The sequence below is a fragment of the Trichomycterus rosablanca genome, chromosome 16 (assembly GCF_030014385.1).
Source record: "Trichomycterus rosablanca isolate fTriRos1 chromosome 16, fTriRos1.hap1, whole genome shotgun sequence".
NCBI lineage: Eukaryota > Metazoa > Chordata > Actinopteri > Siluriformes > Trichomycteridae > Trichomycterus > Trichomycterus rosablanca.
This window is the reverse complement of record NC_086003.1, coordinates 11,595,109-11,620,410: the sequence shown is the minus strand read 5'-3', so window position 1 is coordinate 11,620,410 and position 25,302 is coordinate 11,595,109. Positions and strand designations below refer to the sequence as shown.

The 25,302-nt window shown below is 39.4% G+C and overlaps 1 protein-coding gene across 1 annotated transcript in view; it reads left to right on the top strand.

Annotated features, from left to right (window-relative positions):
• Nucleotides 1–25,302, top strand: part of dacha (dachshund a) — a 255,396-nt gene that overhangs the window by 213,593 nt on the left and 16,501 nt on the right. The window contains exons 9-11 of the mRNA XM_063011819.1: nt 15,091–15,236; nt 17,989–18,136; nt 23,610–23,756. Coding sequence (XP_062867889.1) covers nt 15,091–15,236; nt 17,989–18,136; nt 23,610–23,756 — 441 coding nt within the window. The remainder of the gene's footprint in view (nt 1–15,090; nt 15,237–17,988; nt 18,137–23,609; nt 23,757–25,302) is intronic.

The following is a 25,302-nucleotide window of genomic DNA, read 5'->3' as shown; positions in this document are numbered from 1 at the left end:
GTCTGGAGTCACTGACATTTTCTTTTGACAAACATACAAAGAAATTACTTTTAATGTTTTCACTGAATTATTTGAAACAATGCACAATAGGCAGGTGAATTATTAACTTGCAAGGACAGTGTCTGCTTATAAAAGTCTCAGTTGTTGCAAGCTAAGATAGGTCAGTTATTCTTAAACCAAGAATGCAAATAATTTAGATATTTTGCCATCAACAAGACATAATATTGTAATAAGATTAAGGAAATCTGGAATCCCCATTACCTAAGCAAAGTTCCAAAGCAGGTGTATTTGATCATTCCAGAAATGTACGTATTTCACAGTCCTGTCCCAATGTTTTAGGAATGTGTTGCAGACATCAAAATAGCAATTTACAAAAATATTTAAAAAGTTGATCAAATTTAACATTAAATATCTCTTCTTTGTGATGTGTCAGTTAAATGCTTATAGAATATTCATACTCTCAGTAACTGCTTTTAGTCTTATTTTACATACTGTCCCAACTTCTTTAAAATGAGTTTTTAGTTCTTTAAAAAAAAGTTTTGGTCAGACTAAGTATACTTAATAACAAAGACCTTAATGTAGCAATCATAAACCTTCTGCATAAAACTAAACACCAAGTTCAAAATGACCAAAGTTGTGTTGGCGCTAGCAGAATAGCATTAGTTGTAATGCTGTGTAATGCTAAATCAGAGCATGCACTCATTAAAATAATCATTGTGTTAATAACATATTTGGTTATTTGTTTTAATTATTTTAGACTATTATAGGCTGTCTGATCATGCTGGCAACCTGGGCTGGGCTCAAAAATTCAGAAGGCACATGGTGTTAAGTGAACCTAGCAATTGGGAGGACACATATCAGCGCACCCTCAGTGTCAGCCCCAAGCCCGGATAAATAGGAGGGTTCATTTTAATAAAAAAGGGCATCCTGTGTAAAAACTGTGCCAAATCTAATATGTGACCCCTAATGAGAGCAGCTAAAGAGAATCATTCATTTATTTAGTGTGGTATTTGGGACACAACAGCTGTCCTCTGCTCTGATGCTGCTTGACATAAGTATCATTGAATATAAAACTGTTTTATGCCCAGTATATACCAATTCTCTGTTGTTCCTTATTGGCTGGAATTGCAACCTTTTACCAAATGCCAACCAGTGCACCACCTGATTGATCTTTACTAAACTAATCAGAATTTTAAACATTCTAAAAAATATTGGTGGCTCACTAACTAATCAGTGACAGGAGGAATCAGGTGTCCTTGATTTAAGTGGTCAACTGCTACGTGTGTATAACTGACAATAAATGGCTAACTGCATTCTATAGGGACAGTTACTACAGCAGATATGCTTGACCTCTTAGACCAGAGATGTTCGATCATATCTGTAAGTGCTGGTGTGGTGTGTAAACAGGATAGGACAACTGCTACAACTACATACAGACGTAGACTAATTAATTGAAAAAGTGGATCCAGGTATTGCTTTATGGTTGAAAAAAAAACCCTCATCCACACTGGCCCCTTGTGGATAAGTTTAGACACCCCTCTCTGGCAGCAAAGCTTGATTTTTTCCATAGAGTAAGCAACTTTCTAATGCTAATAACTAAACCTGTTGTGTTTTCTGCTATATTACTACATTTAGTCCCATGTATTAGCTAAAAGTTCCTAATCCAAAAGGCTAGGGAGTGTTGACCTAGTATTCCTCTCATTTAATATTCTGTTTACCACTACTCAAAAATTTAATTGGCAGAGAGGAACACTCATTAGGCATCATTTTCATCTCAGCATATTAATTAGTTGCTATGGTTGGAGTGGCAAGTAGGTAACGTCTCAGTTTGTTTACTTGGTTTATTTATGGGCATATTTGTCTGTTTAATTTACACCTTCTTACATGTCTGCTTTCATTTACCAAGCTCCCTGGTGTGTTGTGTTTGTTCTTTGCTTTTCAGTCGCTTATCCTCACGAAGACATGGAGCTTTGTGCAAGTTTGTTCATTTTGTAGTTCACAATTTGCCAGACTATTTAATATCCCTGTCATTTATAAAATACTTTCAAGGGGTTTCTTTGTTAGTTGGAATTATAATAAAAGAAAAATATTAAAATCTCACATAATTCTGTATTGAACTCCATTTGATCTCTAAAAGTAATTCTTAAATTTTATTTGATTTAAATAATGCAATTTACAATATACAAGAATTATTGTAGACCCACAATAAGCAAGCTGCATGCAACAGTAGCCCAAATGACCTTAAGTTAGTACAGTTATGTTAGCTAATGTGCTAACAATTAAAGAGAAGAAGTCATAAAGCTTCATTTAATAATAATTAATCATAAAGCTTAATTAAACATTATATGTAATGAAACATTAGGATCACCCTACTAAGGTGCTGTCAGATGCTAAACAGCTCTGACACACCACCACATTGTAGGTGCTTTTGACAAAGGACTGGAATTAGCATGGGCACTTTAATTGGCCTTCAACTGGGTTTAAACCACACCTCAGTTTAAATCACTCTAGTTTTGGATAATTCTGGTGAGCATTTTTAGTTCATTTAGTTCAGTTAGTTATTTTATTTTTATTTTGTGTGCCACTTGAGCTACAGTATTGTTCTGTATTGGTAAAGACTCCTTTAATTACACCTGGCAGCTCTGCCACGAGGTGCCCACCACTCAGTGACTGTCCAGGGTGTATTCTTGCTTGGTGTCAGGTCTCCAGTTAGGCCAACCCTTATTAAGATAAAGTGGTTATTGAAGATAAATTCACTAATAGGTAGAAAACAAATGAATATCAATATCTATTATTATTATAATTAGTATTATTAGTAATAATAAAAATAAAAATAATCATAGTAATAATAATAACAACAACAATAATATTATTCTTATTCTTTTTATTCTTATTGTTATTATTATTATTAATTGTATTATTAATTATAATAATAATTATTATAAGTATTTGTCATTATTGCCATAATAATAATAATAATAATAATAATAAAACTGTTATAATAACAACTATTATTATTATTATTATTATTATTATTATTATTATTGTTATTATTAATTGTAATTATGGTAAGGTATTGTCATCATTGCAATAATAATAATAATAATAACACTTAAAATAACAACTATTAATGTTATTATTATTATTGTGGCATATTTGTTGGCTGTTGTTTTTTAATCTGTTGAATAGGACTGGTGCACAGCATGCCACTTTAAACTAAATGCACTGTATGCAACTTGCCACATATTTGGTAATTAATTTAGAATTTATTCTGATAACAAATCTATAATTGTAGTGTTATTTGGTGGACAATCAACCATATACACGACACGTAGGGCCTGAAGATCACTTAAGTGGCACATTTTACCAGGTCCGGCTTTCGTACACACACAGCATGCACTTCATTTACATTCCAGTGATTCTGTCTCCCAGGCCTCTGTGTAATATAGCCTGCAGCCAGTCCGTGTGCAGGGCTGTTAAAATACAATAAACGCTAACCTCCCCCTTGCTCACGTCCTTTTCCCAACCACTTTCCTGTTGCACTTTTATTGCTGTGCTTTCATCTCATTTTTTGAAGGGGGGAGCAGAGACTTAAATAATGAAGATTGGGCCATACTGGTGATATTCGGTTGACTTCATTTAGTGCTTCCAGACTTCCAGTGTGTTTCCTTGTTGTAAGTGGAAAATGCACAGTGTTGTTTTTGATGGAGCTGGTACTTCACTTATCTGGCAACTACAGACCCCCTTGTTCCTATAGTGTTGAGCTTCAGGGAGGGTTTAAAGAGGAAGATTAAGACGTTGTTAAATTGTACATGAGTTTATTATCTTGCATTTCTCATGTTTAGGCAAAGCTAGATCACTGCTTTTGATCTAAAGGGTTAAACCAAGCTCAGGTTCTGGGATGCTCTTGCAGGCTTCATTCTGGAAAAGGGAATTTCTTGTTTGTCCATCAAAAAGCTCCTTTCCATCCTTACAGTTTTGGTGAGGAGACTGTGTTGGTAGCATTTTATCTAAATGTAAATATCCCCCAGACTTTTTGAGTCCCCTTGTGTACTGTCAAATCTTCCACACTGTTGGGAATAAATATTGAGTTGGCAAAGAGAAAGTTTCTGATTCTCATTCTCTAGGGCTCTGTCAGGCTCTGTTAGCTGGATGCCATACTGTCTCTCTAACACGTGTGCTCACATTCCTTCTTTCTTCCCCAAACTTGATTTTACGTGGTCAGTGCATGTTGGTGATTCATTTTAAGAACACAGTATCTTTCTTTTTGGGCTGAAATTCAGTCAAAATAGAGACTTGCTGAGTACAGTGGTACCTTAAAACTCAACGTCAACTGGTTCTGATGGGATTCAAGGTATTTTTTCCCATTAGGATGTATGGAAAACCTGTTAATGCGTTCCATGGTCCTGTGGAACTGCATATATTTTAGGCTTCTGTAAAATAATGGGGTTGTTTTTGACACTTATAAATAAAAAATAACACAAGTATAATATAAAAAAAATATTGGAGAAAACTTATAACCAGTAATAATTAATAGAGGTTTAGCATTTCTATGTCGTTCTTTTAATATATTGAACCACGTTCTCATCACCCCGAGCTATAACACAAGATCCAAATTAAAACAGGAGGAATATCCAGCTAAACACAGCTACATGTGGACGCTTTCAGAGTAAATCTGACGGTTATTCCACACAAATGCAGATTTGTCTCATGTTCTCACTTTGATGATGTTTTACCGCACCGCTCAAGCCAAGTGCAGAACACAGTGGCAGTCGCACACACGTCAAGTTAAAGAGACCCATTGAGTTTAAGGGTACAAATTTCTTGACGAAGGGAGTCGAGTTTTAAATATTCTACATTTAGGGGATGTTGAGTTACAAGGTACCACTGTATATTCATACAAAAATGAATTAGGATGTAAGATTATTATAGACAATTTTAAAATATTTGACTATTGTATTAAACCTATGCTAACTAGCCATTCCAGGATAGCCTATTTGATGCATGCTACACAAGTATGTGAACAGCCCAAATATTATTAAATAAAGGGTTCATTTTAATATAATATTAATAAAGGGTTTTAACCATGCCAACTGCTAATTTGTGTGTAAAAATAATTATATAAAATAGATTTGATGCTTCTTTGGGACAAAATGTGGGAATGCCCTTTCCTGTTACTTTAAAGCAAGGTCCATTAAGAAATTGTTTGATGCATTTGGTGTAGAGAAACTTAACTGAGCTACACTGAGCCCTGAACTTAAACCTGTTCAATGGCATTTCACAACAGTCTGTAAAGTAGAGGCTGGCATTTAATGTATCTTTATATAATATTGCAATTATTGATTCAATATTATTGACCCTACCACTACAAAATACATCACAAACAATTTTCCTCTCATTTCTAATCGATTCTAGGAAAGTGCAGTTACAATTTTAGCATATAGTGTACTGAAAATAGTTAAAATACTAACATCATTTGTTTTTTTATTTATTTATTTGTTTATGGTTTGGATTTGAGTCACTGTAATGTTCTGGTTTTATTTTGCTATTATAAATTGCTATTATACTGCAAAAAAGCTGTTTTTATATAACTAAGTATCTATTAAATCTAACATACCTTAGACTTAATACTAACTTATGGTATAAACATAGACAACCTGGTAGTTTTACCACAGAATGACTTGATTTCTGATGAATCCCTCCTAATGTATGAAGTGTCCCTATCCAATAATATACAGCAATTACATCGTTTTAAATCTAAGCGCGCTGTTACGCCTGCAACTGCAGTAGCGTTCATAAACAGCCTACCAGAATTACCAACTATATTACCATCAGAGCCTAAAGATCTAGATCAGGCAACTCAACACTTAGAGTCCGTATTCCGCACAACCTTAGACAGTGTAGCCCCAGTTAAAACTAAGTTGATTAGGGAGAAAAAGCTTGCTCCATGGTACAATGACCACAAGTGCGCTAAAACAAGCAGCATGAAAATTAGAATGCAAGTGGCGGCACACTACACTGGAAGTGTATAAGATCGCATGAGAAGAGCCTCTAACTGAGTATAAACATGCACTTATAAAAGCTAAAGCTTCGTATTATTCTTCCTTAATAGAGAATAATAAGAATAATCCTAAATTCCTTTTTGAGACAGTGTCCAAACTAACTAACAATGTCAATGAAACTGAATCCAGTATATCAATTGACTGTACCAGCGATGATGCAGTAACACACCCCAGACAGGACACCAATCCATTGCAGGGCTTTGGCTCCCACCACCCTTAGACATAGCAAGTCATATCTGTATGTAGATGCCCATCATGTTTATTACTGAAGAATAATAATTATTCCAGTGCAGTTTTCCATCTTCCCTTTGGAAACTGGTAGGATTTACCAAATTGTACTTTTGATTGATGGACAGACCTAAATAATTGTCCTACATTTTTACAGTTTGATATAATTAACACATGCCAATTATGGACCTTACATCAAGAGCTCAAATAATTAGCCACTGTCTATGTTTTAACATTTTTTGGCAATTAGGATGATGACTGGAGTGCCTTGATCTAGATATGTAAATCACCATGTAAACAAACCTGCATGTGTGTTTGTGGTTGTGCACCTGACAAAAACACTGCACTGAAGCCCTGGGCTTAATTATTCCCTAATTGGAACCCTTTGAATATTCAGGAGTTGTTCTTTACTAACACATGTACAAAATAATAATAATAAAAAAACAGCAAACAGGCTATGTAAGGGCAAGCAAAGCATGCTGGAGTTCAGAGTATCTAATGTTCAAAGTCACTGGCACCCTCCAGCATCTGTTCATCCATATGGAATCCATGGAAGATCCACCTTCTCTGAGGAAGCTGACATCATGTCAAGATGACTCCTTTAGGAAAGAGTCTTCAAAGAGAGAAAGAAAAAAACATGTTTAATAAAAATACAACTTTGCTTCCAAAAAAAACATGAATAAAAAGTAATAAATTATTTTCTTTATTTTTATGAACTCCTTTATCCTGGTCAGAGTCGTGACAGGACAAGTTTTACCAGGAAATGCTGGACGCAGGACAGGAACACCCTAGAATGGGCTTAAATTCATTGCAGGGCTTCAGCCATACCCCACTCAGATGTAGCCAGTGATATCAATCTAGATGCCCCTGCTGGGATTCTTAGTGGTGGTGGGCTAGTGAAATAGACTGCTGTCCTACATGAACACCCCAAAGTAATAAACCTGTAAACTTTTACAATTATTATTAATTTACAGTTGATTCTAATAGAAAAAAGTATATATATACAGTGTATCACGAAAGTGAGTACACCCCTCACATTTCTGCAAATATTTCATTATATCTTTTCATGGGACAACACTATAGACATGAAACTTGGATATAACTTAGAGTAGTCAGTGTACAGCTTGTATAGCAGTGTAGATTTACTGTCTTCTGAAAATAACTCAACACACAGCCATTAATGTCTAAATAGCTGGCAACATAAGTGAGTACACCCCACAGTGAACATGTCCAAATTGTGCCCAAATGTGTCGTTGTCCCTCCCTGGTGCCATGTGTCAAGGTCCCAGGTGTAAATGGGGAGCAGGGCTGTTAAATTTGGTGTTTTGGGTACAATTCTCTCATACGGGCCACTGGATATTCAACATGGCACCTCATGGCAAAGAACTCTCTGAGGATGTGAGAAATATAATTGTTGCTCTCCACAAAGATGGCCTGGGCTATAAGAAGATTGCTAACACCCTGAAACTGAGCTACAGCATGGTGGCCAAGGTCATACAGCGGTTTTCCAGGACAGGTTCCACTCGGAACAGGCTTCGCCAGGGTCGACCAAAGAAGTTGAGTCCACGTGTTCGGCGTCATATCCAGAGGTTGGCTTTAAAAAATAGACACATGAGTGCTGCCAGCATTGCTGCAGAGGTTGAAGACGTGGGAGGTCAGCCTGTCAGTGCTCAGACCATACGCCGCACACTGCATCAACTCGGTCTGCATGGTCGTCATCCCAGAGGGAAGCTGACGCACAAGAAAGCCCACAAACAGTTTGCTGAAGACAAGCAGTCCAAGAACATGGATTACTGGAATGCCCTGTGGTCTGACGAGACCAAGATAAACTTGTTTGGCTCAGATGGTGTCCAGCATGTGTGGCGGCGCCCTGGTGAGAAGTACCAAGACAACTGTATCTTGCCTACAGTCAAGCATGGTGGTGGTAGCATCATGGTCTTGGGCTGCATGAGTGTTGCTGGCACTGGGGAGCTGCAGTTCATTGAGGGAAACATGAATTCCAACATGTACTGTGACATTCTGAAACAGAGCATGATCCCCTCCCTTCGAAAACTGGGCCTCATGGCAGTTTTCCAACAGGATAACGACCCCAAACACAACCTCCAAGATGACAACTGCCTTGCTGAGGAAGCTGAAGGTAAAGGTGATGGACTAAACCCAATTGAGCACCTGTGGCGCATCCTCAAGTGGAAGGTGGAGGAGTTCAAGGTGTCTAACATCCACCAGCTCCGTGATGTCATCACGGAGGAGTGGAAGAGGATTCCAGTAGCAACCTGTGCAGCTCTGGTGAATTCCATGCCCAGGAGGGTTAAGGCAGTGCTGGATAATAATGGTGGTTACACAAAATGTTGACACTTTGGGCACAATTTGGACATGTTCACTGTGGGGTGTACTCACTTATGTTGCCAGCCATTTAGACATTAATGGCTGTGTGTTGAGTTATTTTCAGAAGACAGTAAATCTACACTGCTATACAAGCTGTACACTGACTACTCTTAGTTATATCCAAGTTTCATGTCTATAGTGTTGTCCCATGAAAAGATATAATGAAATATTTGCAGAAATGTGAGGGGTGTACTCACTTTCGTGATACACTGTATATATATGTATATATATATATATATATATATATATACAGTGTATCACAAAAGTGAGTACACCCCTCACATTTCTGCAAATATTTCATTATATCTTTTCATGGGACAACACTATAGACATGAAACTTGGATATAACTTAGAGTAGTCAGTGTACAGCTTGTATAGCAGTGTAGATTTACTGTCTTCTGAAAATAACTCAACACACAGCCATTAATGTCTAAATGGCTGGCAACATAAGTGAGTACACCCCACAGTGAACATGTCCAAATTGTGCCCAAAGTGTCAATATTTTGTGTGACCACCATTATTATCCAGCACTGCCTTAACCCTCCTGGGCATGGAGTTCACCAGAGCTGCACAGGTTGCTACTGGAATCCTCTTCCACTCCTCCATGATGACATCACGGAGCTGGTGGATGTTAGACACCTTGAACTCCTCCACCTTCCACTTGAGGATGCGCCACAGGTGCTCAATTGGGTTTAGTCCATCACCTTTACCTTCAGCTTCCTCAGCAAGGCAGTTGTCATCTTGGAGGTTGTGTTTGGGGTCGTTATCCTGTTGGAAAACTGCCATGAGGCCCAGTTTTCGAAGGGAGGGGATCATGCTCTGTTTCAGAATGTCACAGTACATGTTGGAATTCATGTTTCCCTCAATGAACTGCAGCTCCCCAGTGCCAGCAACACTCATGCAGCCCAAGACCATGATGCTACCACCACCATGCTTGACTGTAGGCAAGATACAGTTGTCTTGGTACTTCTCACCAGGGCGCCGCCACACATGCTGGACACCATCTGAGCCAAACAAGTTTATCTTGGTCTCGTCAGACCACAGGGCATTCCAGTAATCCATGTTCTTGGACTGCTTGTCTTCAGCAAACTGTTTGCGGGCTTTCTTGTGCGTCAGCTTCCTTCTGGGATGACGACCATGCAGACCGAGTTGATGCAGTGTGCGGCGTATGGTCTGAGCACTGACAGGCTGACCTCCCACGTCTTCAACCTCTGCAGCAATGCTGGCAGCACTCATGTGTCTATTTTTTAAAGCCAACCTCTGGATATGACGCCGAACACGTGGACTCAACTTCTTTGGTTGACCCTGGCGAAGCCTGTTCCGAGTGGAACCTGTCCTGGAAAACCGCTGTATGACCTTGGCCACCGTGCTGTAGCTCAGTTTCAGGGTGTTAGCAATCTTCTTATAGCCCAGGCCATCTTTGTGGAGAGCAACAATTCTATTTCTCACATCCTCAGAGAGTTCTTTGCCATGAGGTGCCATGTTGAATATCCAGTGGCCAGTATGAGAGAATTGTACCCAAAACACCAAATTTAAAAGCCCTGCTCCCCATTTACACCTGGGACCTTGACACATGACACCAGGGAGGGACAACGACACATTTGGGCACAATTTGGACATGTTCACTGTGGGGTGTACTCACTTATGTTGCCAGCTATTTAGACATTAATGGCTGTGTGTTGAGTTATTTTCAGAAGACAGTAAATCTACACTGCTATACAAGCTGTACACTGACTACTCTAAGTTATATCCAAGTTTCATGTCTATAGTGTTGTCCCATGAAAAGATATAATGAAATATTTGCAGAAATGTGAGGGGTGTACTCACTTTTGTGATACACTGTATATATATATATATATATATATATATATATATATATATATAAACTGACGAGGCATAATGACCACTGGCAGGTGAAGTGAAAAACACTGATTATCTCATCATCACGGCACCTGTTAGTGGGTGGGATATATCAGGCAGCAAGTGAACATGTTATTCTCAAAGTTGATGTGTTAGAAGCAGGAAAAAATGGGCAAGCGTAAGGATTTGAGCGAGTTTGACAAGGGCCAAATTGTGATGGCTAGACGACTGGGTCAGAGCATCTCCAAAACTGTTCCCGGTCTGCAGTGGTCAGTATCTATCAAAAGTGGTTCAAGGAAGGAACAGTGGTAAGAAGGGTGTCAGGATACACAGTGCATCACAGTTTGTTGCGTATGGGGTTATATAGCCGCCAAAAGCACCAACAATGGGCATGTGATCATCGGAACTGGACCACGGAGCAATGGAAGAAGGTGGCCTGGTCTGATGAATCACGTTTTCTTTTACATCACGTGGATGGCCGGGTGCGTGTGCGTCACTTACCTGGGGAACACATGGCAGGATGCACTATGGGAAGAAGGCAAGCTGGCGTAATGCTTTGGGCAATGTTCTGCTGGGAAACCTTGGGTCCTGCCATCCATGTGCATTGTTGCAGATCATGTACACTCTTTAATAGAAACGATATTCCCTAATGGGTGTGGCCTCTTTCAGCAGGATAATGCGCCCTGCCACAAAGCAAAAATGGTTCAGGAATGGTTTGAGGAGCACAACAATGAGTTTGAGGTGTTGACTTAGCCCCCAAATTCCCCAGATTTCAGTCCAATCGAGCATCTGTGGGATGTGCACCCCACCTCACAACTACAGGAGTTAAAGGGTCTGCTGCTAACAGGGGTCTAGTGAAATCCATGCCTTAACGAGTCAGGGCTGTTTTGGCAGCAAAAGGGGGACCAACGCAATATTAGGAAGGTGGTCATAATGTTATGTCTGAGAGATGTATATAGCCATCATATTCATATATAAATTACAAAAGACGTGTTCATACAATGGCAGGGTAAATCATATTGTACACTTTTCGTACTTCTGTGTTCTTCAATATACGTACAGTATAGTTTCTTTTTTTCGGGTCTTTGGCTATTCATGATTTTTATATTTTTTTTCTGTTGAGAGGTTTGATGGCAGCTATAAAGGTACAAAGTATTTGTTCAGACTAAATGGAGAAGTTTTTTTTTCAACAAGGTTAGACAAATAAAAGGCTTTGAAAAATAAATAATTGATACAGTACATTTGGGGGCTGAAAGAAAAAGCACTTTGCCTTATATTGTTGTTTTATTTATTTATCTGTTTGCAAGCTTTGTACTCCTGATTTGGGTTTTGTATGCATGTGCATTTTATTTTGGTTGTGCTATAAAAGAATGTGCATTTCATGTATATTTATAGCATGTGAATGGGATTGTATTTATTTAAATTTTTTCAAGCCCTCAGGACTGGTACAGTACTACATACTGCAACACTGTGCCGCCTAAACCCAGACCAGAACATTATCACTATGTGTACAGAAGCTGAAACATCTGTATAGAAAATCTTGTGTCTTTTTCTCCTACATTGTACAAACATTTAGTCCTCAGAATAAAGGTGAAACAGAGCACACCCATTTTCACTTAACACTCAGTGTATCATTGCTCGTTCACATTACGACGAGGGCAGACAGAACGGGGGCACTTTGTAAATGTCAGGAGCTGAGGGCTCTTCTTGCTCTTTGCTGGATGGAATAAAATGAATTGAAGTGTGCACTATCAGCAGCTGCAGCAAGATAAATCTGTCATTTAAATGGGACTAGCAATTAGGTGCACAGAAGGCCAGCAGGAGGCCAGGGCTTTTAAAAGTACACAGCCATTAACCTCATTTCAACTGGATAACCCAGATCTGGGATTTGTAGTTTCCAGCACAGTAAGAGCTAATGTGAGTCAAGTATCGAATGGTAAATAGAACTACAGATTTAAAGTGATGTTGACCTTTCACCCTGACATTTGCTAGTCCTGTAGGGCTGTAAAATGAGCACAAATCAGCAGATCCAGACACATACCGACAAACCTATGTGTAACCTCGGCTTGTGCTCTTTAAACACATTTGTGGTCGTCACTATTCACCTCACACCTTCATCTCTCCAGTGTGCCCTGTTCCTTCCACCCCTTTTTTCACCCTCTCCCTTTCTTTATTTCCCTCCCTGCGTTTCACACTCTCTCAGCGTGACCTTGATCTGCCTCTCACTGCATTCAGGCCGTAGCAAAAACTTAATCACGCACTGTCAAAGCGTTAAGAGAGCAGGAGGCTGAAGAATTCTTTCCTCTGCTTCACGTCTTCTTCTTCACGTCTCTCCCTACCTTAATGTCCTTTCGCAGTGGCAAAAGAAGAGGAAAATTTATGGCTGCTGGGACAGGTGGGGAGATGAACAATGGGCTGAACGAGGAGCAGGGTTATCTGGCGGGGAAATCAATGTGACCCGTGATACACTGTCATCACAATTCCCTCCCCTCCTGTCCTATTTGTCTTATCCAAGAAGGCGGACAAGCCTCAGCTAGATTAGCCCAAGTGAATCATGGCTCCTCCGTCTCCATCACTAGCTTTCCTTCATTCCTTTTTCGTTTTAAGTCGTTACTTTTGCTCTTTTTATCCACTGCTGTGTTAATCTGGACCTGTGGGGAAGGGGTTGTGTCTGTGGCTGAGACTTGTGGGTGGGGATAAAAGAGAAAGAGGCTGTAAAATACAGTACAGGGTTTTTGTGGAGGTGAAAGATTAACTGTAGCCTCTAGGTTTGGACACATGGGCTCTCGGCACCTTTAAAATTACACACAGCGCCGCTCGCTGGGTTTATCTGTTCTCCTAATGGCTGATTTTTTTTACACACAGAAGTGAGTCTGTTTGGTGTGATGAATGTTATGAGGAAAATCTCACTTTGATCTCAGCTGATTTATCCACTTACTTAGTAGTAAATCAGTTTAAAACTAATTCTGTGTGTGTTCATCACTGTAATTGGGTGTTAGAAATATAAGAACGTATTTAATGTAATTAAGAAATCTATCAAGATAAACTACAAAGCGATTCTAAAATGAGAATTAAATGCTATTAAGTGCAACAAAAATGTACATGCAATAAAAAAACAGCAAAAAACAGATGCAGACGCAAATGTGATTTGGAGAATTTAATCCCCTATATAACTGTGTGTATTTGTACAACAGCAGCAGTGTTCATATACACCGATCAGGCATAACATTATGACCATCTCCTTGTTTCTACACTCACTGTCCATTTTATCAGCACCACTTACCATATAGAAACACTTTGTAGTTCTACAATTACTGACTGTTGTCCATCTGTTTCTCTGCATGCTTTGTTAGCCCCCTTTCATGCTGTTCTTCAATAGTCAGGACTCTCCCAGGACCACCACAGAGCAGGTATTATTTGGGTGGTGGGTCATTCTTAGCACTGCAGTGACACTGACATGGTGGTGGTGTGTTAGTGTGTGTTGTGCTGGTATGAGTGGATAAGACACAGCAGTGCTGATGGAGTTTTTAAACATCTCACTGTCACTGCTGGACTGAGAATAGTCCACCAACCAAAAATATCCAGCCAATGGCGCCCTGTGGGCAGCGTCTTGTGACCACTGATGAAGGTCTAGAAGATGACCAACTCAAACAGCAGCAATAGATGAGCGATCGTCTCTGACTTTACATCTACATCTACAAGGTGGACCAACTAGGTAGGAGTGTCTAATAGAGTGGACAGTGAGTGGACACAGTATTTAAAAACCCCAGCAGCGCTGCTGTGTCTGATCCTCTCATACCAGCACAACACACACTAACAAACCACCACCATGTTGTTGTCACTGCAGTGCTGAGAATCATCCACCACCTAAATAATACCTGCTCTGTGGTGGTCCTGTGGGGGTGCTGACCATTGAAGAACAGGGTGAAAGCAGGCTAAAAGTATATGTAGAGAAACAGATGGCCTACAGTCAGTAATTGTAGAACTACAAAGTGCTTCTCTATGGTAAGTGGAGCTGATAAAATGGACAGTAAGTGTAGAAACCAGGAGGTGGTTTTAATGTTATGGCTGATCGGTGTATTTGCCTGTTTACCATTTTGCATCTTTCTAGAAGGCAGGTCCTTTACCACAATGTCTATACCCAAGTGCTCAATTTTTCATCTGTTACAAATAATAGTAACGGTTTATCAATGTTCCTAGTAAAATGCATGTGCCAGAGATAGGAGGTTGTGAGAGTCTCCTCTCTTCCATAGAGGCTATGTAGAAGATTTTAAAAGGGGTCATTGGGAAACTGGGATTTGTGAGGTCAGGCAAAGATGTTGGAGAAGTAGGCCTGGCTTGTTATCAGCATTCCATTTCACCTTGAAATTGTTCAGTGTGGTTAAGGTTGGGTCCCTGTTGCCACAACGTTGAAAATATCATTTATTTTTTTTATTTTATACACCTGTTACCAATGAATGTGGCAGAATAATTACAAGCAGTGTCCGCATACTTTTGCCCATACAGTACTTTTATTTAGATTAACCCATTTGTGTGTGTTTTTGTGATTCTTTAAGATAAAGCTCAGATAACCTTGCCCATGCTGAAGTCTGGTTTTGAGAAGCTTCCTCTCGGTGGACAGACTCTTCCTCCAGGCTTCTCTGCTCCGTTCCTCTTTAGTGATGGACTGTCCTCAGTTGAGACGTTGCTCACCAACATTCAGGTACAGTCACTGTTTGTGTGTATGTAAGTGTGTGTGTGGTGAAGTTTAACTAATACATTTTGTATGACAATACTACTAGTATTATAGAGTTATATAAACTTGTCATATGTGGTATAAGATTTACACTTCATTGTCAGAACAACAACTGAGCCATAAAGTCCATCAAACTGCTTGTGGATCTCCGGAATCACACTGTGGCACGACATAGATCATAAATCAGAAAGGGCAAGGATATAAAACAATATCTAAGGCTATGAATTTTCCGAGGACCACAGTAGCATTAATCATTTTGAGATGGACCTTCCTTGAACCTTCCAATGGTCACTTTAATAGAGCTGAAAAAGTACTGTGGAGAGATGAACAGATAACAATCTCTGCAGCTTAGTGCACTTGCCACTGTTGAGTATGACAGACAGACTGTTCTGAATTAATGAACATTTAAAAGACTCTGGTAAAACCCTAACAAATATCAGTGGAGAATCCTGAAGTTTTCAGTTTACATACACTTGCCATCCAGTCTCATGGATCTTAAATGGATCTGTCATGAAAAATTGAATAAACTGCCTAAATCCATGTGTGCAAAGCTTGTAGAGACAATAATATAGAGTTGGCACCCTCATCTTGACTATAAAAGCCTCTACTTTTCTACTTTTGAAGTGTCTCAGTCAACAGTATTTTAAGGTCTGGCAATTATGTTGGGTGAGTCCAATGTATCCCAGTAGGTGGGGTTGAGGTCAGGTCTTTGTGCAGACCTATGTAGTTTCTCCACACCAAACTCATTAAACCATTTTTAAATAGAAATTGCTTTGTGCATGGGAGCACAGTGACGTGGAATCATAAATTGGCGTTTCCTTAACTGTTGCCACAGATCTAAGAGCATATGATCTATATTTTATAATTGATATTAAAGACCTTAACAGTGGCTGTGGCTAAAACACCAATAACTAGAGCATATATATGATATTGATATAAATAGTCTACATTAATTATTTTAAGGCATTCTTAGAATTCTACAGTCTCAATGTATTTTAATCTAAACACAAACACGAGGGTGTGAATAACAACATTTCTTCAGCATGGCTTTAAGCAAAGTGTAATGATACAGTGGTGTTCAAAAAAATAGCAGTGATTTTAAAAAAGCGAATAAAGCACAAAATCATTATAATAACTTTTATTTCCATAAATGCAAATGCACTGAAAATACTACACTTTCAATTCTAAATCAAAACATTAACAAAATTTAGTTTGTGTCAATCCTTTACAGAAAATTAAGAAAAATGAATATTAGGCTGTTTAAAATAATAGCAGTGCCAGCATTTTTCTTTAAAAACTCAAAAAATGTATCTATAACATGAAAAAATGTTTGAGGTTTCACTTTACTTTAAATTACTGAACTCATATTTAGTGGCAGAACAATTGTTTCCGAGATCTGTGTTGCATGGAGTCAACAAACTTCTGGCACCTCTGAACAGGTATTCCAGTCCAGGATGATTAGACTACATTCCACAGTTCTTCTGCAATTTTGGGTTTTGCCTAAAAAAACACGTTTCAGATTTCAGCCCACAAGTTCTCTCTGGGACTGAAGTCAGGGGATTGGGCTGGCCACTCTATTACCTCAATCTTGTTTGTCTGTAACCAAGATGTTTTGGGTCATTGTCATGTTGAAACACCCATTTTAAGGACATTTCTTCTTCAACATAGGGCAACATGATCTCCTCAAGTATTCTGATATATTTAAACTGATCCATGATCCCTCGTATGCGATAAATAGGCGTAACACCATGGTATGAGAAACATCCCATATCATCATTTTGTACCACCATGCTTTACTGTCTTCACAGTGTACTGTGGCTTGAATTCAGTGCTCGGGGGTCGTCTGACATACTGTCTACGGCCACTAGACCCAAATAGAACAATTTTGCTTTAATCAGTCCACAAAATGTTGAGCCATTTCTCTTTGGACCAGTCAATGTGTTCCTTGGCAAATGTTAACCCATTCAGGAAACGTCTTTTTCTTAACAACGGGATTTGCAGGGAGTTCTTGCTGGTAAATTGGCTTCATTTAATCATCTTCTGTACTCACTGGTAACTTCAGATGTTCCTTGATCTTTCTGGAGGTGATCATTGACTGAGTATTTGCTATTTTGGCTAATCTTCGATCCAACTGAACAGTAGTTCCACGCTTCCTTCCGTATCTTTCAGGTTTTGGTTGTCACTTCAAGGCATTTGAGATCATTTTAGCTGAGCAGCCTATAATTCACTGCACTTCTCTGTATGTTTTTTCTCTCTACAATCAACTTTTTAATCAAAGTACGCTGTTCATCAGAACAATGTCTGGAACAACTCATTTTCCCCAGTATTTCAAAAGGAAATGCGCTATGACCAACCTGTGCAACATTTGCCACCCTCCTACCTTAAATAAGGGCCAAAACTGGCACTCGTTCTTCTGCAGAATGAATGACTTCACCAATTGAACTCCTCACTGCTATTATTTTGAACAACCCCCTTTCAATCAATGCTTCGATTACTCAGAATGAGTGGGATGCATGTCCTAATTGTTGGGTTTGTTTTGTTTTCATTACTCTAATACACTTTCAAGTAAATTTTTTGCTATGTAGAAATATCACTTCTACTAAAAACAGTGATTTATCAGGTTAATGGTGTTGGACTGCTATTATTTTGAACACTACTGTATGTGGGACTTCCTGTGTATTAACGTAATGTGTTTTTGCGTGTGCATTGGGTACTGCAGGGCCTGCTAAAGGTGGCGGTGGACAATGCACGTGTGCAGGAGAAACAAGTCCAGCAGGAGAGGAAAGAGCTCAAGATGGAGCTGTACAGAGAGCGAGAAATGAGAGACAGTCTGGAGAGACAGCTCACCTCTGAACTTCACAGCCGAGGTACATGCAGGAAACATTGTGTGTGCGTGCGTGCGTGCGTGTGTGTGTGTGTGTGCATTTTATTGTATGTGTGTACATAATATTAGGTACAAGCATATTTAAATTACAGTTTTGGTGTAGCAATGTAATACCTTTATGCACAGAGATACGTGACACACATTTATGATAAGAGGTCAGATTTCGCAGAGTCTTATCTTTTCTGTTAACAATTTAGCAGCTGTTGTTCACTTATTATAAAAATGGCCATATCAAATACTGAGAAAATTCTGAAATTTGTGTATATGTTTTAAAAATTAAACTGTAATACAATCAAGAAAGATGGCAAAAGATTTTTACTAGTGGACCCAGTGTTATTGGTTCCTACTGTGTGTAAAACTAGTAGCTGCTGTGTGTACCTTGTAGTTAGCTACGTGGGAACCCATTATGTAACAAGGATCAGCTGCTGAAGTTCGGCAGTGAGCCACATTGGAGTCATGTCCTTCTGTGTTGCCATTTTTGGCCAGCAGAGTGGGCACAGAGGCACAGCCTCTGTTGCTCCAGGTGGGCATGTCTATATAATCACAGTCTCTCTCTTTCAGACTTGCCAGCTCCTCAGTTGGCAACCTGCTTTTCTCTGACCCGTGTTCTGCCGGTGTGGGGTGCCTGCCTACTTTATCTATTTTTAGTGTCACTGCAGTTTGATGAGCAAGCTGCCCCAGCAGCAGTGGGACAACCCCTTTTCCAGACCAGTCCCCATATAGTGGAACCATTCAGGGCATAGGCAGCACCAGTCTTGTGTTTAGGATTCCCTAACTTTTTTTCAGAGGACAGGTTGTTAAACAGACATGTTGAGATGTTACATCCTTGTTGGACTCCCTTTCTTACCATGAACCATCCTGAGGTGTGATTGGCTGTCCTGATAGCAGCATGTTGTTGGCAGTACAGATTTCTCAGTAGCTGAACCTGTGTTTAGGATTCCCAACCATTTTTTTGTCACAGATAGCCAGAGCAAACTGTGACAACTAGTTCTTAGTTCTGCACTATCCCTCTTCTATCCACTTTCTCTGCTGCAGGCTGCAGATTTTTTGTGTTTCATTTGTATCTGTTATTTTAGCTACCCTAATTATTTATGTTTATCCCTATTTTTTTGCTTGTTGCTTTTAGCCACAGTATTTTTTTTACCTTGGTCAAGCATCTTGCACTTTTTAAAATTATTTTTGCAGGTGCTTGACCTCACGCTTCAGCAGCAAGACACAACCCTCCCCATTACATGTTATTATTTGTCTTCAAATAAAATTTAAATAATTATTTAAGTCAGAATAACCTTCTGGTCTATGCTTAGAGTACATGAATGAAAATGTACCATTTATATTTATATAAATATATGAGTGATGAATAGAAAATCATTATAATTGCCTCCACCACATAAATAACTAAACCATGATGGTATTCTGCCAAAAGAATATCTCCAGCAGTTAGATTTACTGCTGAGTCAACTGCCACCACTCGCGCCAAGAAATTAAGCCAATTAGCCGGCTGGATAACAACTCCGACAATATGTACAAACACTTCAATAATTTATTAGCCATGGCTGTTAGTGCCATGCGTGGTATTTATATGCAGCTCTTAATGGTGCAGGAAATGAAGGATTTGGCAAATCAAATGCATGTAATTAGAGGTGTGAGGAAGATTTGATGGCTACAGAGATAATGCAATAAGTGTGTGTGTGTGTGTGTGTCTGTGTGTGCATGTTTGTGTGTGTGTGTTTGCTAGTAGGGGGGCAGACTAAGTGTATTGCACAAAGCTGTTAATTGCTGTGAAAGATTATACATACAAAAAGACTTCTGCTTACACACGTTCAAAAGCAATTGGCACGTGCCTTATGAAGCCAGTACTGGTGTTGGCTGGAGCATTGTTCTTGTTAACATGCATCTGAAATGCAAAAGTGGTATTGCACTTTAGAACAGCTACACCGATCAGCCATAACATTAAAACCACCTCCTTGTTTCTACACTCACTGTCCATTTTATCAGCTCTACTTACCATAAAGAAGCACTTTGTAGTTCTACAATTACTGACTAGTCCATCTGTTTCTCTGCATTCTTTGTTAGCCCCCTTTCATGCTGTTCTTCAATAGTCAGGACCCCCACAGGACCACCACAGAGCAGGTATTATTTAGGTGGTGGATCATTCTCAGCACTGCAGTGACACTGACATGGTGGTGGTGTGTTAGTGTGTGTTGTGCTGGTATGAGTGGATAAGGCACAGCAGCGCTGCTGGAGTTTTAAAACACCTCACTGTCACTGCTGGACTGAGAATAGTCCACCAACCAAAAATATCCAGCCAACAGCGCCCCGTGGGCAGCGTCTTGTGACCACTAATGAAGGTTTAAAACCTTAACAGCAGCAATAGATGAGCGATCGTCTCTGACTTTACATCTACAAGGTGGACCAACTAGGTAGGAGTGTCCAATAGAGTGGACAGTGAGTGAACATGGTATTTAAAAACTCCAGCAGCGCTGCTGTGTCTGATTCACTCATACCAGCACAGCACACACTAACACACCACCACCACCATGTCAGTGTCACTGCAGTGCTGAGAATGATCCACCACCTAAATACTTGCTCTGAGGTGGTCCTGTGGGGGTCCTGACCATTGAAGAACAGGGTGAAAGCAGGTTTTAAAAAGCATGTAGAGAAATAAATGGACTACAGTCAGTAATTGTAGAACTACAAAGTGCTTCTCTATGGTAAGTGGAGCTGATAAAACAAGGAGGTGGTTTTAATGTTATGGTTGATCAGTGTTGAATTCAATACAATACGGGGCACTCGTGTGGCACAGTGGTAAATCACACCAGCCCACTACTATAGTGATCCGGGGTTTTAATCTCAATGGTGCTACTGGCCCGCCGGCCGTCTACACAGACATGATTGGTTACGTCGGGGGCGGTGAGTGGTGGCTTAACAATAAAACAACACTACATGGGTAAAAGTATGCAGACAAAAGTATGATGTTATTAGAAGTAGGTTATGCTGTTTTATCATACCCACTGCTGAGTGGTGCATAAAATTCAATACACAGCCATACAATTTTAGAGACAAAAAATGGTAACGGATTAGGTCTTACTGAATGGTTCGACAATGGTTTCATATTTTAATGTGGCACTGTCATGGGAAAGTCAGTGTTTGTCAACTGTTTGCCCCTTTAGAGCTGTTCTGTTTAACTGTGAGTTGTATTAATTTCTAAGATAAACAATTAGGAGCAACATCTGTTCCAAAAAACATCAACAAAAAACTGTTTAACATGAGCATCATGAATTGTGTATGCTTGCCATGTATAACTGCACACTATTGCATTTCCAAAGGGTGTAAAATATATGTAAACTATACCACCACTGGGCTCTAAAATATTAACAGATCAAACCAGTTTTACCACTTCAAACAACACCAGGAAGCACATATGGATATGCAGTAGCTTCCAAATAAACTACACATCTCAGGGGTGTCAAGAAAATCCAGTTCCTGCATTTGTTGCAGTTTTTCTGTATAGTTGTCTTAGCGGCTTTCAGGATGACATCCTTCATCTGCTGCCACAGTCTATCTAGCTCTTCAAATCTGTTGGCAGCCTCTACTTGGTATTGCTACTTGAGTTTTTCAAGGACTATCAGCAGTGGCTTACTGATTTGCCTTTTTTTAAACTGAGCTTCATCGTCAAAATCACAAGATTGTGATCAGTCACATGCTGCACTTTATTAACTGTTTCCACTGCTGACTGATCATGGTGTAGTCAGAGTTCTGGTCTCATGATCTGGACTCTTCTAAATACTAGGTGTAGGTGGAACTGTGTGTTGACATTGACCAACTTCTGTTCAGCACTGAAATTCACCAGTTTCTGTCGTACCATATTTCCCAAGGACTTCACTTCTGCATCTTTTTTTAACTAGTGAGTCACTGGGAGTTACTGCAAGTACATTTTCAATCTCCTTGTAGAATTGTTTAATCTGTCCAACTTGTGTGTCAGCAGTTGGTGAGTAACACTGGATAATAGCCATATCTCCTGGCTTTGTCACAAATGTGGCTGATAACTCTGTGATATGACTCTGCTACTCACAGGGTTGTAGGATTTCTGAATACAACGTTGCTGTGAATCCAAACATACACTCCATGATATTCCCCCCTCTTTTCCTGAGAACAGCACTATGTGTTCAGCAAACAATCCACAAATGCTTATATTTAGTCTCTCCAATTCCATACCAAGTATTGATAATGTGTCACATGGGGCGTGTTCAATTCAGAAGAAGAAATTCCACCTTGGGTATTTGATTAATTTTTTGTCCTGTTTTAGTCCTGTTGTAATAACTATTCCTATTCCTTTTGATTTGGCTTTATTTGTTTTTTTTATTCTGATCAGCCATTGCACTTTTTAGAATCAGCTGACCAAGGTGGATCATTGTACTCTTTTTATTCCCCACCTGTTGAAAGACTAGAATGCTTTTTCTGTAATGATAATTTATTCATTTTCATCACTAGGTTTGGCAGCTTTAATAAAAACTATTAACTTTACAACTGTACAGTTCTGCATAGTGTGGTGGAGGAGAAATGATGGTTAGAGATAGTTTTTGTTGGGGGTATTTGGCGACATACATTGATATTATTGTTCCAAAGTCATGAAGAATGAGGCACCAAAGATGGGCCACCTTAAATTAGTGTCCATAGTTTTGGAATAATCTGTTTACCCAGCATGCATGGGGGAAGTGGTGTATTCCAATATATTCACACAGCAAATCAAAACAATAAAGTATAACAACTTTAATCTAAACCCTTGGCAGTGTTGCTGTAATTTGCAGTGTTAAAATGTACCAGGATGCTCTTCTCAACACAACCCACCTATATTTTATACAGGCTTGGGACCAGCACTGAGAGTGTACATACAAGTGCACTTCCCAATGGCTAGGCTGTTTTGGTGACCTTAACTCTGATTTTAGCCAATTATGTTCATGCAGATGCCTGATCAGCTGATAGCAATGCTGACATTCGAATCCAAATCCTCAGATCTCAGCTGTAGTGGACTAACACATTTTTACCTCTGCGCCACCTGAGCCTAATGGTTCAGAATTCTGAAGTGTGACTAATGTGACTAATTATTTAAAATGCAGTTTTGTACAGCACTTTACTACGATAGTGATTAATCAAAAGACAATGTGTGCATAGTATTCTTAATGCATTTAATTTAAATGAATTATGTTAATTTCTGTAATTTCATTACTATCTATTTAGACTAGTTGTGATGTTAGCAAAGCCAAAAGGTGAGAACAGCTTTACCCCGCACGCTTCCTCTGAAAGTAGATTTAAATCCACTGTGCTGCACCATGTTGTCGCTAGTGTTAATTGAGCGCTTTTATAATTCCAGGTGTGAATGTCACAGCGAGGCACATCTGTGTGTTCATGCCAGTTCACACGTTATTCCATTTTCGCTCTCTCTTTTGTCTTCACAGCTACCATCCAGAAGCGTCTTAAGAAGGAGAAAAAGGCAAAAAGGAAACTGCAGGAGGCTCTGGAGTTTGAGTCGAAGAGGAGAGAGCAGGTGGAGCAGGCACTCAAACAGGCCACCTCTCCCGAGAGCCTCTGCATGAGTCTCAATGGTATGCTTCCTTTTACTGAACTCTCTCAGCCTGTTTCTATACCACTGCTGTAACTGGTTAGTAGGCTGGCACCGATCCGATACTCTATATCGGTATCGGTCCGATATTTGCTCAAATCACTGGATCGGATATCGGAAGGAAAAAAAACGTGTAATCCGAATCGATACTGTTGCTTAATGTAAATAACACTTAATGTACATAACATTTAATGTGAATATGGCCATTGTTAGTGTGTAAAGCAATTAACACACAAAGATACATTCCAACAAAGTGTTGTTTATTGCCAGCTCACTCGGCAACTGCCGTAACAAGGTGCATCCTGATGACATCATTAACATGTGCCACTGATCTACACCTGCAACTGATCTACATCTGCAACAGCTATTCAGAAATTAAAACACACTGATCTACTTAAACTTTTAGCATTTTGAAAAATCATCTACTACTGCCACATCTAAAAACACTGTTTAAACACAATAAAAATCGTTTTATAAAAGATAAATCACTCACCTGAGATAAAGAAAACCATTTAGATAGCAAGTTTAACCGTGGTGCCTTGAGGCATGTATTATTACTGCCTAGTTGTGTGAGAGGAGAAATGACTTATTTAGGCTTATGGTATCGGATTGGTATCGGTATTGGTATCAGATACTCAATTTGCAGTATCGATATCGGACATAAAAAAGTTGTATCGAGCCACCCCTTTTGTCTGGTTTCTCGGGTGGCTGGAAGCATAGATCGACCCATTCTGAGCCCGGACAAGCTACAAATCCCAGCAGCTGCAGCGCTGATCAGTGCTAACACTTAGCACCTGAGTTTGAGGGTATTTATGGATACCCAGAACACCCGCATGGTGCTGAGTCATTGCTCAGTTGGCAAGGTGGTTGGCTGGTGTGCGTGTCTCCCTTGTTTTTTTCTCTCAAGAGATCAGTTTTAGTTTTGGTTGGAGCACTATTATCCTCCCAGCTTTGACAGAAAGATGTTTAAAAATCACAACAATGCTGCTGCACTGCACACTTCACAACACACGCTTCCATGTTATTACTAGGGCTCTACTAAATTCATGAGTAAAATGCGCTTTAAAGGAAAGTGACACATTTCTTGGCAGTCATTAAATAACACTCATAAATTGAATGATAGAATAAATGGAAGCTACAATACACAGCACGGCCTACCTTACCTCTCAAAGACAAAAAATTCTCATCCAAACTGGTTGTGAGTTATCCAAACTCAGTTACCTGTGTATTTAGCTGCTTTAGACCTCGACATCTTGGAAATTTTGACTAACCGATTGCTAACTGAATTGCTAGGATTGCTAGTGTAATATACTTTTCTGTGGTGTAGTGTGCTGACAATGTTTGATCTATGTGTTTATGTATTGAGTGCATTTTGTCCCTTTGGGGATTCCATAATTAAAGTAAAAGTGAGCTTCTTTACACATGTGAGCCTCAAAAGAACAAGTCAGTAAAGTATTTTGCTCCTGATAGTTTGTCTATGTACAGTTTATTTCTTTCTTTATAAACTCAGCAAACTCTGAAGATGCTCG